Genomic DNA, 14851 nt, shown 5'->3' with positions numbered 1-14851 from the left:
CAGGCTTGCCCTAATAGTGTGTTACTAAAAAAAAAAAATAAGAAAAAGAATAAGAAAAGTGTTTTTGCCAAATTTCACTTGTGACTTCTTGCATGGAAACTATCAATTAAAATTAGAAAAAGATAAAATGACCATGGTATGGACGTGTTTGTTATAAAATGAAGCCAAAATATGAAGATATGAAAAAAAAAAGGACGGGAAATCCAGATAGGTTCGTAATGTAATGTTCACAATGTTAGTTTGAACAGTGTTTCTTTGTTCTGTGGTGTGCTGTCCATTTGTATGCCACATGTCAAAAAGCTTTAGTGCATTGAGTGGAATAGCAGGTGCATTTTCATCCATCAAAACAAAGCGCTTTTCTAGGGCCGCTAAGAAGGTTTCAAGGATCAGTTAAAGACTAAAAAAAGGATAACCATCACCGTTTATGTATTGCATCAGAAGGTAGTATTATTTTTTTGTATGGGACGTATTCTAAGTTGCTGAGTTTGTGGAGTTTAATCGTATAAATATGAATTTTGTGCATTCTGTAAACTCTTCTAGACCCTCAGATTAGGGGTCAATCCTTGTCAGGTCACCGTCTGCACAATCCACAATGCTAATCTTCAAGCAGATGTTACGGTGAAGAGCCTAACGTTTTCTCACTGTCCGTATTTTGATGCATTCCAAGCAGATAGTGCGGGCGAAATATTGTAATATTTCCGAATGATGATTTAGAGGGCGTTCAGAAGAATATAACAGTTAGAAATTGTTATGATTTTAAACAGATTGAAAATGCAAATCTGTCCACCCAACGTCTGCTTGGAGGTTACCCAGAAGGCGCCGCGCTGCGCATGCCCACTCCCCGGCAGCAAATGTTGGCAATTCAAAAACTCGACCATTTTTCGCGACTTGTTTGACTTCTGAAACCGATTTTCATGTCCTTCCTTCGGGTTCCAGCGTCGGATTTGTGTCCCGATGTAGGCAGAAGAACCCCGGCAGCATGAAGGAGATGGTTGGCGGGTGCTGTGTGTGCTCAGACGAGCATGGTTGGGCGGAAAACCCGCTGGTGTATTGTGACGGGCACGGATGTAATGTGGCGGTCCATCAAGGTAGAGAGAAAAAAAAAGATCGTCCTTTTTTTGTTCTCCCCCCTCCCCACTTTGTTATTATTCTTATTAATGACCTTAAATCTCACCTGAGAAAGAAAAACAATGCGGTATTGTCTTGTGAGGGTTTGTGTGAAGGAATTCTGAGGTAAAAATTGACGATTTCAGAATGCTTTGGCGGGAGATAAGGTTCTATTATGTTCACCTTTTCACGCATGGTTGAAAATGGGCTGTACTCAGCAAGAGACATTTTCGACAAAATCTCGCCTGTTTTTGTTAAAGAAAATAAATTTTTGTCTCAGTCTGTAAGATTTAGAAGACTGAATTTGGCCCCATTTTGTAGAAATTATCATGATGTGATGTTTTCCCGTGTTTTTTGAGAATCAAAACAAAACAAGTCGACTACAACTTGTTTACATTTTTGATCAGCTGATGTCTGGAATTAGCACATGGCACATAATGATTTGTTTGTTTTGCACATTGTTTGTACTTGTGTGTGTCAACAGTTATGTCTATAAGTAATATTGTTATTGGAATGAAACAACAAGTCATCGTGTTTATGTTTTTTGTGTCTTGCAGCGTGTTACGGAATTGTACAAGTGCCGACAGGGTCGTGGTTTTGTCGGAAATGCGAATCGCAGGAAAGAGCAGCACGTGTGGTGAGTTTCTTGTTTATTTTTTGTTGCGCAACTGTTGTGACCAACATTGTGTCCAACAGTTTTGAACTTTTCGTACAATGTAGTGTGAATTATGGACATATATGTTCGTGTGCTTCAAAAAGAGAGACGAAAATATTATATGCAGCGATGAATGATAGTACTATGATGTTTCCTATAGAAAAACGTGATATTTTAGATCATTTTTCTTTTGTCTAGTTGAAAATTCCAGTTTAAGTTTAGTTTTTTTTTCCTTTTTACCCATTAGATCACCTGTGGCCATTTGTGCATTTAGCCTACGGGCACAAACATGCAATAAAGATCATTATCACGTGTATTATTATTGCATAATTTGCAACAACTCAACATCATGAAACGATCAATCAATTAATAAATTACAGTTAAGCAACATAGATTTATTCTTTTGTAGAGCTAACAGTCTTTCTAAAAGTAATGAATTCTTTTTTATCTGAAGTTCTTCTACTGACTACAATTGCATTAAGATGTATCATGATGTGTAATATACACAGAACAAGATATTTGTTGTTAATTTGTTCAAGTTTGAAAGGACAAAATTTTGTGTTCAGGAAGTATTTGTGGTAATTAAGTTTGCAATGGATACCTAAACAAACTGCATAACGGAACAAATGTTTGTGTTTTGTATACTTTGTAACTTGGACCCCGTTCACACTCAAATAAATGAAGCGGCTTCAACGTGGAAGCCGCTTGAACGTGCAATCCGCTTCAAAAAAATTACGTTCACACTCATTACAGACAATCAGATTAATCGCACACAATCCAAGCTGATTGTGATTCTGTATCTGGACTTAAGGTACTTTTTGTACAACATTGTTTGTAGGTTTTCTCAAACCCACTCTTAATAGTCTTATATCATGATCCAGAGAGAGATCTGTTCAAAGATATGCTTGTTTTTTGTGATTTTTTTAGCTTGCTGTGGTTCCTCTCTCTTCGCGTGATAAAAAAAGCTTTGTTTGCTTCCCATTCCACTTGCCTTGACCCTACAGCGTTTTTTTCTTTCTATCCAGACATTATCATTGGGCACAAAAATTAGTAACGTGAGCAAACCTGTCAATGTGGCGTGTGTTCCTGCTCCCGCCGATATATGGATATATAACCTCCAACAGGGGGCAAATCGGAAATTTACATAGAATCTAGCCACATTGCGTTCACACTCGCGATTTCAGCCAAGCGGCTTGTTCACAAGTGTCTCGAACTACCTCCCAGGGATGGATTGCAAACGAGCCGGATCGGTGAAAATCCAAGCCGCTTGGAGCGTTCAGACTCAAGAAAACTGATCCGGATCAAGCGGCTTCCACGTTGAAGCCGCTTCATATTTTTGAGTGTGAACGGGGTCTTGGAGAGGCTACCGCAAAAACCACGTACCTGAAACCTCTATAGCATATTAAGAGATTTAAAATAAAGAGATTTAATGTTCTAGCCAGGACTTGATATCTTTTATATATATAATAATCGTAATTGCGAGGTAGAGAAGCAACCAAAAGGGGAGATCTACCTGAGATTTTGAAAATTCTAAGGTAGAAATTTGGCATTCTAAGGGACCCTCTTAGCAAGGAGGTTTAACCTCCTTGCTCTTAGTAATGGTATGTGATATAGCATGAGTTTTTTCTATAAGTTTGGAGGGCAATGTCAGCTTTTTTCAATATTTCATCTGACATTTTTACACAAACTTGTACATATTAGCAAAGTATATACATATACTGTGTACTTTGAAAATAAGCGTAATGGTTTAGGGTTAAGAAATGATAGCATTATGCTAAAATGCACTAGATAGAATTTGACAATAAATGAATAATGAATAAATACTAAATATTATACTTATATCTAGATATATGCTTGTGTGTGGGGGGGTGCCCATTAGAATCATTATCTCTAGTGTGTGAGATTTAACTGTTTTGTGACGGGTTTGGCTTCCCAGTGAAAAACTTATTATACATTATTCGTTTTTGCAAAATCTTCAAAGTCTGTTAGATTAAAGACAAAAAAAACACCCAACTTCCTGATTGGTTGGAACCTGGTAATATGCATTTAGGGGTTGCGGGGCTCAAAATACCACTTGTATATGCAGGTTAGTGCAGGTAAAATTGGAGCTGTGCAGGTATTTCTGGTGTCTACCTGCACTGGTCCATGTACTGAGTATATACAGGTTAGTGCAGGTAAAACTGGAGCTGTGCAGGTATTTCTGGTGTCTACCTGCACTGGTCCATGTACTGAGTATATACAGGTTAGTGCAGGTAAAATTGGAGCAGTGCAGGTATTTCTGGTGTCTACCTGCACTGGTCCATGTACTGAGTATATACAGGTTAGTGCAGGTAAAATTGGAGCTGTGCACAGGTATTTCTGGTGTCTACCTGCACTGGTCCATGTACTGAGTATATACAGGTTAGTGCAGGTAAAATTGGAGCTGTGCACAGGTATTTCTGGTGTCTACCTGCACTGGTCCATGTACTGGGCCACTTCACCACAAATTTAAAACCACTGCAAACATTTTTCCACTATATTTTTTACTACAGTCTATGGCGCTACCGCAAACATTTTTCAGTATATGTCATATGATGTAGGTGTATCTGGATTGTTATTAGCTGCATTAACTGTTACCACCTATTAAGTATATAACTATATATTATAAGAAAAATAATAGCAATGGTTCCTGAAAAAATTTAGTATGATCCCTACTTCCTAAATTCTGAGTCGTGCAGGTAAAATTTGTCTGGTGCAGGTAATACGCCACTGCAGGTATACGGAAAATAGTATTTCAAGCCCTGACATTATATTTGTTTTTTCTCTTTTTTTACTTCCGTTGCATGGTGAAAATAAATGTTGCTTCTGAATAATATAATAATAAAAAAACTCTATCAAAAGAAGTTGGAACATATGTTCCCATTGTGGTAAATCTGTGGCCAAAGGTCATCGTGAAAAATTATAGTTGCAAAATTGTCATCATTTACAGTATGATAATGCCAGAGATACAAAGACTGTGACTTGTACCTCTGTACATGTAATGTATATGTAAATTTGGAGCAAGCAAATTTATGATGCCATCTGTTATTATTTTATGGGTACTATATATAAGCCACTTGAATTGAAAATCATTATTTTGGTTGTGTGTACATTTTGTTAGGCCATGTTGATTTGATTATATAAAAATCATGACATCCACACACTACTAATTTTCGTTCATTTCCCAAAAAATTTCAACCATACTATGAATCATGCAAAGCAGATGCAGATGTATGCTGTTGTTATAAAAATATTGAAAAACAGATACAAGTGTCAATTATAAAGTGGAGGAAGATAAAAAAAGGTACAAAAAATGAAGACTTTCAGTTGAGTTATAAAAGTGCCATTCCACAACATCCAGAACAAAATTCAGAGATTCAAATTCAGAACTTTTATATTTTGAGTTTTCAACCCTGACCACAAGGCCACAATGGACTGCTTTGCACCACCAGTTAGCATATGTTTTAAATCTGTTGTCATTATCCAATATTTTCTTTTCTTTTTAATAACAACAACTTTTATTTTTGCTAATTTTTCATTCTTTGTGAAATAAGGCTTTGTGTTTTAGACAAAGAGATCTATAGTACATTTCTGTCCCAACTATAGGTGACCTTGGCTAAGCTATCATCAATAAGCACACAATGCACGTAGCATAGCACACATGTTTTTGTTAGGTCAGCCCTTTGTTCTGTTGTACTGTAAATGCAGAAATTTTCGCGGGGGTTTAATGTTTGCGGTTTTCGCGTTGCAAATATACCACAAACTTAAAACCACAGCAAACATTTTTCCAACCAATGGCAGTAAGAGACTACAGTGCATGGTGCTACCACGAACTTAAAACCACCGCAAACAGTCCTTTTTCCCGCTTCCGCAAAATTAAATCCCCGCGAACTTAAAATGCATTTACAGTATGTCCCTCTAGCAAAACTTCACCCCGTTAAGGGCTCGAAGTTTATTTTGGGGAATGTTGGGGAACTGGTGTAGCTGAATTAAAAATTTAGATTCACTTCTAATAACCTAAAAATTTGATGATAATTATTCCAAACCTAATTATATACCTTACTGCTCTGCTTGAGTGCCAGAAATTTGATGGGTAAATAGTTAATACAACTTTCAGGAAAGGTTTTATTATTTTTTCTCACACATTATAGATGTCAAGAAAATGCTGTATTCTATTAATAAGAATTAATTTCGAGCCCCAAAAGGTGGAGTTTTGCTTTGGGGATCGGGATTTGAAATATTTAGCCTTATGAACTCGTCACCTTGTTTCAGGCAGAAATTGACCTTGATCTTATTAGTAAAGTATTATATTGATGCTGTCAGTAGGTTATTTTGCTACCTATGAAAGAGTTAAAATCAGTGATAAGAGACTGCTGTTGCAGGTTTTCGTAGCCTCATATTCATGATGTTGTTCTTATAAAATCTTTGACTACATCTAAATGGGGGAATGCACTAGTTTTGAAGTAATTTTTTTTGAGTGCATATTATTCCTTCATTGAACAAAACGTGTATGAATTGACGTTCCTATGGATCATCATGTGTATGTTGATCCAATCTAATAATTTCTTTCTCCTACTGTAAATTCAATAATTTTTGGGGGACATCCCTGGAAATGAGGTTTTTGCAACTTTCCAGTTTGAAACAAAATCTGTAGTTTTGCAGGAAACTAAGGGACAGTAGCGAGCATATTCACTGTGTTATGGTTTAGTGGTGGAAGGGTCATAGCAAACACTGAAAATAAGCCCCACTACAAACATTTCAGGATTTACAGTAACAGTACCATGTAAGGTTTAAGAGTTTGCAAAAGAATTCTTCTTACCCCATTGTAAAGATTATGATTTCTGATCCTACCTGATATGATCACAGTTGTTTTGTTCATGTTCTCCTTAATTCTGATATTCTAATTGCAATGTAGACCTAAAAAATGAGACAGTGGCACTGTGTTTTGTTTGTATTGCATATCGGGTAAACCGCCTTATGGGGGTTGGGGTTTTGTGCGCGTTAAAATTTGCGTGTTAAAACTTGCGCGTTAAAAACCTGCGCGTTAAAATATGCAAATTAGCTGATTCCCTGGGGATTTGAACAATTTTTTTGCAGTTTTAAACTTAAAAGCTTGAAGAAAATAACACAAAATGAAATTAATTATCATATTGTTGCATTCTAGAGTACAAATATCCCTTTCCAGGAGTTTTAAAGTGATTTTTAAACATTAAGTTTTAACGCGCAACAAAGGTTGATATTTGCATGTGAAACAATCTGCTTGAGAAAAGATGAAATGAAGCTTGTAGAATGGAAAAAAGCCTCAAGCAGTTATATCTTATGATATAAAGCCTCACACTAGTAATTTTTCCATGTATTTGTGTCTAATTCAAGTGATTTTGAAATCTTCTGGATATGCAAATTAGCCTATTCCCAAGGGACCTAAAAATTAGGGGCTTTTCAAACCAAAAATTCAGGTAACAGATGTAAAATCATATAATGGGGTCACATTTTTCTGCCTAAGAATTTCTCATTGCACAACTTAATTTTTTAACGCGCAGATTTTTAACGCGCGCGCAGATTTTTAACGCGCAGAAAACCCGTTCCCCCTTATGGCATAACACATCAGGTTTGTACTGAACCGTGTAACTATAAACTGCACATTCGGAAAGTCATATATTTTGTTATGTATTGTATTGATCATAAAGAGTTTAGGCCCCCAATTTTTTAATGAATGCCCCTTGTACTTTCATACTGTGTATGTTTATTGAGTTGTTTGTTTGTTTGTTTGTTTCAGAAGTGTGAACTGTGTCCTCACAGAGAGGGAGCACTAAAGAGAACAGACACATCAGGTAAAAGTCGTTTTGCAACGTTCCCCCACAACTTTTCAAGTTCTTCTTTCTAAGATCTTTTACTAAAGTGTAATGCTTTTTTGATAGTCCAGTGTTCAAATACTTGTTTTTGTTAGGCCATGTTGATTTGATTATATGGATAACATCCTCTTTGAATTCAAAAACTGATGTGAGTGTGAGTATGAAAAAAAAGTTTGACCCCCAAAAAATTATGAAATCTAATAAAAAGGTTGAGTATACCAAACAATAGACTCTTCATTTTTGTTGTTTCACATCTTCTTTGACCCTGTGTTATAAAGTTCTCTGACATAAGTATACGTTTGCTAATAATTTATTTTTGTAATCCACAGCATATATTTGCTTATTTTGAAGCGGCTTTGTACAATTTAGGGAATGGTCGAAAGCCGTTTTCATTAATTTTGGAAACGGCCGAAAATTGATGCGTGCGCAAATGTCAGCCATTATCATGATAATTATATGTATATTTGTGAATCAAAAATTTTGATGATATCTAAATGACGGAAAAGTTGTATTTTCACCACACACATCCCTCACTCCAAATGTATTATTTCTCCATCATTGCAAACGTTCCGTTTGATGTTCTCTGATGCAGTTGTTGTCACCAAAACGATGCCAGCGTCCGGTAAAGCCTCAAAAGACAAAAAGGACGCTCCCACCACGGAAATAACCCTGATCAAGGATACGAGTATGAACATGTTTGGTACAGTAAAGCTCTTGGTGGTGGATGTTTCTTCTCTTAGCCTGGAGTCCATCTTATTCTTAGCCTGGGTACCATACGGAAAGCAGGGTTCTAGCCAGGATTTCATTTTAGCCTAGTGGGAATGGCATGGTAGCGAAGCAACCAATCAGGAAATTGGTGAAATCTTGGCCCCTCCACGGTGAGATTTTGACAATGTACAGATAAAAGTTAAGTAAATTGAAGGATTTTTTGGTCAGTTTTGAATGACATGATCATTTTTCATTGTTCAGACATTGATTAGACATTGTTGAATAAGCAAACGATAGCAAAGCACCACTACACTTGTTAAAAATTAGCGTAGTGGCCCTTATTTTAGCGTAGTGGTCACAAATTTTAGCGTAGCGGCCCACTATGCGAAAATGCACTAGCTAGAACCCTGCGGAATGTAGTTCGCTCCGGCGTTCATTATATACTATATACAGTCGCTTCATCATCATCATTATACATTCATTATACAACATATATATATCGCTTCTCTGCTGTTCCGTCTGGGAACCTTAACCACGTTACCGTCTGGAATCGTCCAAATTTTGGACCCAAGCGCTGATTGGTCCCTACACAGGAGTGAATTATGGAATGGGTTCAAGCGCTCGTTCGAACAGGCGTTCTAACACCGGACAAGCTCTCCAGATCTGCTTGCGGGAGGGCCTGTTGTCATAGAACAGGGTTCTAGCCAGGATTTTATTTTAGTGTAGTGGGAATGGCATGGTAGCAAAGCGACTAATCAGGAGATTGGTGTGGAAGGGGGGCCTTGGTCCTTCCACAGTGAGATTTGAAGATTGTAGAGTTAAAAGTTAGGATTGTTTGGTCAGTTTTGAGTGGCATATCATCATTTTTCATTGTTCAGACATTCATTAGTCATTATTGAACAAGCAAATGACAGCAAAGCACCACTACACTAGTTAAGAATTAGCGTAGTGGCCCTTATTTTAGTGTAGGGGTCACAAATTTTAGCGTAGTGGCCCACTACGCTAAAGTGCACTAGCTAGAACCCTGTAGAGCGAGCGCTCTAGAATCTATTCCTTGATTCGCTCATTAACTGCCGTTAGCACCAAACGGTTTGAATGTGCAGGTCTCCAGACGAATATTCTGGACTCTTTTCCCTTTGAGACAATATGTTTTAGTAATCAAGTATTTTTCAGAAGCAATATAACAGGGATCCAACTTTTGAATGCTTGTTTGATATCTGTTACACCATGGTATCATGAGGACGACATGGATTACCTGTCCAAGATTGTTTGGCAGAAACCTGAAAAGAAGAAGAAGTGATTGAATGAAGGAGCAAACCAGAGCTAGAATAGGATGGACATCAGGCTATAGAATGTTTGCATAATTACGTAAACTTGTTTATTTTGTTTTTGTTGTTTAAGAAATTGCTGTTACTTGTATGAGTTCAATGTTTGCCCGGCAAAAACTGAAATGTTTTGTCACCCTGAGAAGTGTTTAAATTTCATTCCAATGTAAAAGGGAACGATCACTACATTTTTTCACCAAGTTGGGCCTTCTGAATCTGTGATGTAAGCAAGGTGTCAAAGGTGGTTGTAAGTTGTGAGGTAGATATGGTAGCTTCCCTTACCCATCATCCTTTATTGAACCGGGACGGGGGGCGCTATAAACTTCTGATGACCTTTGACCTGTAGCTTATGACTCACTTTCAGACGGTCTTGTTTTCATTTGGTTATGTTGGAACAAAGGAAAATCCTTCTTCACAGAGTTTTTCATACTGAATATGAACTTCACAGAAAGATACTCCACTGAACAATACTAAAACAGAGTCTGTGTTGGGGCAGTTTTTCCCTGACTGTATTATATTGTGTGTTTCCAGGCTGGGCCCATGTGATCTGTGCCCTGTATATCCCAGAAGTGCAGTTTGGGAATGTGGCCACTATGGAACCCATCATCCTGTCTATGGTCCCGCATGACAGATTCAACAAGGTACGTGTTGGAGGGAAGCAATGATTATTACATTCTGTTAATCAAGGCCCCAAATTCTGGATGCACATGCACGTTTGTGTACATGTATGAGGGACTTTTCCTCTTCTGTTAATGCCTATGATCTTGACATAGATCATCATGGCACGTACACAAGGTATGGGTACCTTTGTATGATCCACTTGCAGTTGGAAGGGCCCCTTCTCTTTTCGATAAGTTTGGCGGGTTCTTTAACGTGCTCAAAGTATGGCTCTCCTCAAACACAGGACCTCAATGTAAAGTCCTATCCAAGGGATGGCCCTAGGTGAAGCTTGGTACTAACTTTTTCACCTGAGTGAAGTGAGGAAAGTTGTGTAAAGTGCCATTCCCAAGGGCACAAGATCGGTGACATGGCAGGTTTTGAACCCAGGACCTCTTGGGCCTGAGCCCAAAGTGCTGCCAATTATGCCACACAATCTTACAGAATCTATGATCACATACCAGGACCGCACCTCGAAGTACAGAATAGAGTCATGCAAAACATTGGTCCCGATCTCTGGCCAAAACTATCATGCAGGGAACTGTCCAGGGAGGAAGAAGTTAGGCAATGAAAAAGTTGGGTTGATAATATCAGAGAACAGAAGTTGCTTTGACACTAAGGCCATGTTGATTTGATTATATGGATGACATCCTCCGGGAACTCCAAAACTGATGCGAGCGAGCGAATAAAAAAAAAGTTTGGCCAAAAAAAAAAGTTGCCTTCAGTATGAAATCAAAGTGGCCAGGAAGGTTGAACATAGGACTAAACACACATAGTATGGTATACCAACAGTTAGGTTTAGGGACCAGTACATCATACGGGTGCAAAACATTTTTTTCTTCTTGGACCAATCGGAAAAAAACAGACCTGAAAAAAACAACAGAGGAACAGGTTTCGCCAATTACAAAATGGACACACTATGTCAGCAGCCATTTGGGGTCTAACCGGGGGGCCAAGAAGACAACAAGAGCGAAGTCAAGAGACAGTTAGCCTTTATTACATGGAGATGGGATTTTAAAATGCAGTGGGAGTCCAATAATCCACCAAACAGATTCCTTTGTAGCAAAATCGACCAATTACCATTGTTTTGAGTATTGCCAGTTCTCAAGTTTCCACAGACAATCAGGTCCAGGTTCATGTCCGGACCTGGAAATGATCCTCTGGACCTGAATTTTCTGTACTGGTACCTCCCCCAACCAACAATAGATTTTTTTTCTTTCTGTCCTTTCACATCTTATTCTTTGACTTAAGATTCATTTTGGCATTCTATGGCATTAGTTTTCTGTTTTCTGATACTTTTTTTTCAATCTACGGAATATTTGTGCTCATTTTACAGCTGCTTTGCACAATCTATTGTGTGGTCGAAAACTTTTTTTTTCTTTGGAAATGGCCGAAAATTGGTGCGAGCGCGGATGTCATCCATTTAATCAAATCAACCTGGCCTAAGCGAAAAACTAAGAAAAACAGAAAACAAAGAAGGGTGGAGAAAACTGGTTGCTGGTCAAAATTTCAAACGCTGTAAATGCATTTAAGTAAGCTGGGATTTAATTTCGCGGTAGCGGCAGAAATGACTTTTCGTGGTGGTTTTAATTTCCCAGTAACACCATAGACTGCAATCTAATACTATAGTAGAAAAATGTGGCGGTGGTTTTAAGTTCGCGGTGAAGTGGTCACTGCGAAAACCGCGAACATTAATCCAAAACCGTGAACATTTCTGCATTTACACTAGTTGATCCCCTCCAGATATTTGATCCACTCCAGAAGATAGTAATAAACTCTAGTTATATGTACACCAAAAAATACTTCTTACCCTTTTTAGCCATGTTAGTATTTGAATTGTAATGTCATTTTGCAGCAGATAATAACTAAGTTTTTGTCGCATTTTTACAACCACAGACTCCAGTAGTAGAAGTACTATGTAGATTCGGTTAGATGACACCAGCACTGCTTAAATTGTGAAAGTGACAGTTTTTCTGTCCAGCATCTTTGCCCAGTTGCTAGTAACAGTATGTTGTTTCCGACTTTCTGTCCATAAAGGTATCAGCTGTGTTTCCATTATTCTGCAGTTTGTGACTACAGTGCAGCTGCTATACACCTTTCTCACGCGGCGGCCATGATAGATCTAAAACGAGTTCAATGTGGCAAACAAAAGGCTGTCCATCATAATTAGCAGTTCGACCAATGGTAGCCTGCCAATTAGGAAATCGACCAATAATGAATGGCTGCAAATTCGTTAAAAATTTGCATTATTATGTTTTTATTTTGCATCTCTTAAGGGACTATGGGGTCAGTCTACACTACTCTAAATTGCTACATCTTTCGGTGCATAACACTTCTTGTAATATTTATTATTCTATCTTATATCATGAAAATTTGTGTGGTTTGGGGGAAAACTAAATGGGACCTGATTTTAGAAATAAGTTTTGTCTGTTTGCCTCATTGACCTCTTCTTCGATCTATCATGGCCGCCGCGTGAGAAAGGTGTATAGCAAACTCAAATTTTAGTCAAAACCACAGAGAACACTCAAATTTTTCCCTACCACGAAAACAAATCACTGTGGACTAAATGCATTTACAGTACCTGAAGCTCATTGTACCAAAGGTTTTACACATACATCCCCTCTAAAGGACAAAGCCACTGATACTAGTAAATGTACATTGTAGGTGTTATGGTTATATAATATACTAGTATAAGTAAGTTATGTAAGGAGACTCAAAATACCAGCTGCATATTCAGGTAGAATTGTAGTCGTGTTGGTATGGCAGGTATTACAAATCCGGATCCAAAGCCAGAAAGCATTCAGACTCAGAGGTAAACCTAGCTAAAAGCTGGTAGTTTGACAAAACAATAGACACTCACACACATACTATCATGGTTATATAAGTAAGTTGATTTATGTAAAGAGACTTAAAATACCAGCTGCATATTCGATATTCAAGTAGAATTGCAGTTGTGTAGGTATTGCGAGTATTACAAATCTGGATCCAAATTCGCATGTATGCATGCACGCACGCACACATGGACACATGCCAGGGCTCGAAATACTGGGGTTTTGTGCACCCAGGTGCACCCAAAATTGGAGCTGTGCACCCAAATATTTTCATAGGCTTATGTATGTTAAGATGTCAGTATACTAAGTAAACACCATATTCTTGACAGGGCTCGAAATTAACATAGTCCCGTAGGCCCGGGGCACCAAAAATTTAGGCCGGGAACACTAGAAAATCACTTTGGGACCTTTTTTGGGACGATAGAAAAATAATCAACATCAGAATGTAAACCCCATCAGTGTCCGAAATACCCGTCTGCAATCTGCAATTTACAGATGGATTTTCAAGATTACAGAAGAAAAATAAATCAATCTGCAAATTTGCAGAATGAAAAAAATCAGTTTTCGACTCTCAAAAGCCCCCCAAATTAGATCCGTGCTCCCCAGGTCTAGTGTATTACAGCGCATTGTGCGTGGAAATCCTGGCACGTGAACCTCAAAAAACAAAGTGAAAACAATGCCATCTTACCAGAGAAAAATTTTTGGAAACGTTTTAGACTCTGTAATATGTCATATAGTGTTTTTATTAAGAAGTTAACTGGGGTTACGGGAGCTTGGTTGCAGCTTATTTACTGATGCTCTGCTCGATTCTCCCAAGGAGGTTAAAAAAAGGATGTTCCCAGCTGCGCACCACGTCGTTAAAGTTCTACACAAACAGTGTACATTTTTACTGTCAGAAGATAATAATTCTCCTTCTGATGGCCCAAAATCACCAGTTAAAAAGTTTTTCTTCCTAACCTCCACTTGTTATGTTTGGTTTGTCTCAAATTTCTGGACAAGACACGTTTGAATCTGCATTGATTTTGAGTTTACTGTATACATGTAATTGACAATTAGTTATATAGAAATTTTGTACTCTGAGTCTGACTCAACATTATATTTATTGTTGTAATACATACTTCCTACTTGGGACCATCCATCCTCACTTCGGGACGATTGGAATTTATTTTTGGGAACACTTCTGGGACAGTAGGGGAAAAAGTTAATTTCGAGGCCTGCTTGACATCTATATGTTAGAAAGATCATAAAATGACTGTCATAGTACTTCCGATTTCTGAAGAGCTCCGATCAAATTACTTATTTAGTAGGTTTGCAATTAGGTTATTCTGATATTCTACTTTATTCTATGTAGTGCACCCAAAAATATTTTGGTGCACCCAATTTTCTAGGTTGGGTGCACCAGTGCACCTATTCCCAAAAATGAATTTTGGGCCCTGCATGCATTGCACACACACACAGGTACTGAAAAAAAATAAACGTACCGTCCAAAATAAGAACGTACCGGGTGGATTGTGTGGCTGAAAAAAATAAACGTCCCGGTACGTTTATTAGGGACATGAGACTGAGAGTACACACACACACACATACATATACACACACACACACACACACACACACAAATGCTGCCAAAAACAGAACCTTCTTGCTGAAGGTAACACACCAGCTATGGAAACAAACATGCCTACATGTGTATAGTAC

The 14851-nt window shown here is 38.0% G+C and overlaps 1 protein-coding gene across 6 annotated transcripts in view; it reads left to right on the top strand.

The window, feature by feature from the left end:
- The first annotated feature begins 805 nt into the window (after positions 1-805).
- LOC118423728 (protein AF-10-like) overlaps positions 806-14851 on the top strand; it is a 40980-nt gene continuing 26934 nt past the window's right edge. For 3 of the 6 annotated variants that reach the window (XM_035831925.1, XM_035831927.1, XM_035831923.1), the window contains exons 1-5: positions 807-1088; positions 1665-1744; positions 7557-7611; positions 8225-8332; positions 10197-10306. In XM_035831925.1, the coding sequence (XP_035687818.1) occupies positions 980-1088; positions 1665-1744; positions 7557-7611; positions 8225-8332; positions 10197-10306 (462 nt within the window). In that variant the 5' untranslated portion in view covers positions 807-979. Of the gene's footprint in view, positions 1089-1664; positions 1745-7556; positions 7612-8224; positions 8333-10196; positions 10307-14851 lie in introns of all 6 variants that reach the window. The other 3 variants (XM_035831928.1, XM_035831924.1, XM_035831929.1) reach the window with 3 other exon arrangements.

The sequence above is a fragment of the Branchiostoma floridae genome, chromosome 10 (genome assembly GCF_000003815.2).
Source record: "Branchiostoma floridae strain S238N-H82 chromosome 10, Bfl_VNyyK, whole genome shotgun sequence".
Lineage (NCBI taxonomy): Eukaryota > Metazoa > Chordata > Leptocardii > Amphioxiformes > Branchiostomatidae > Branchiostoma > Branchiostoma floridae.
This window is presented reverse-complemented; position numbering and strand designations above follow the sequence as displayed.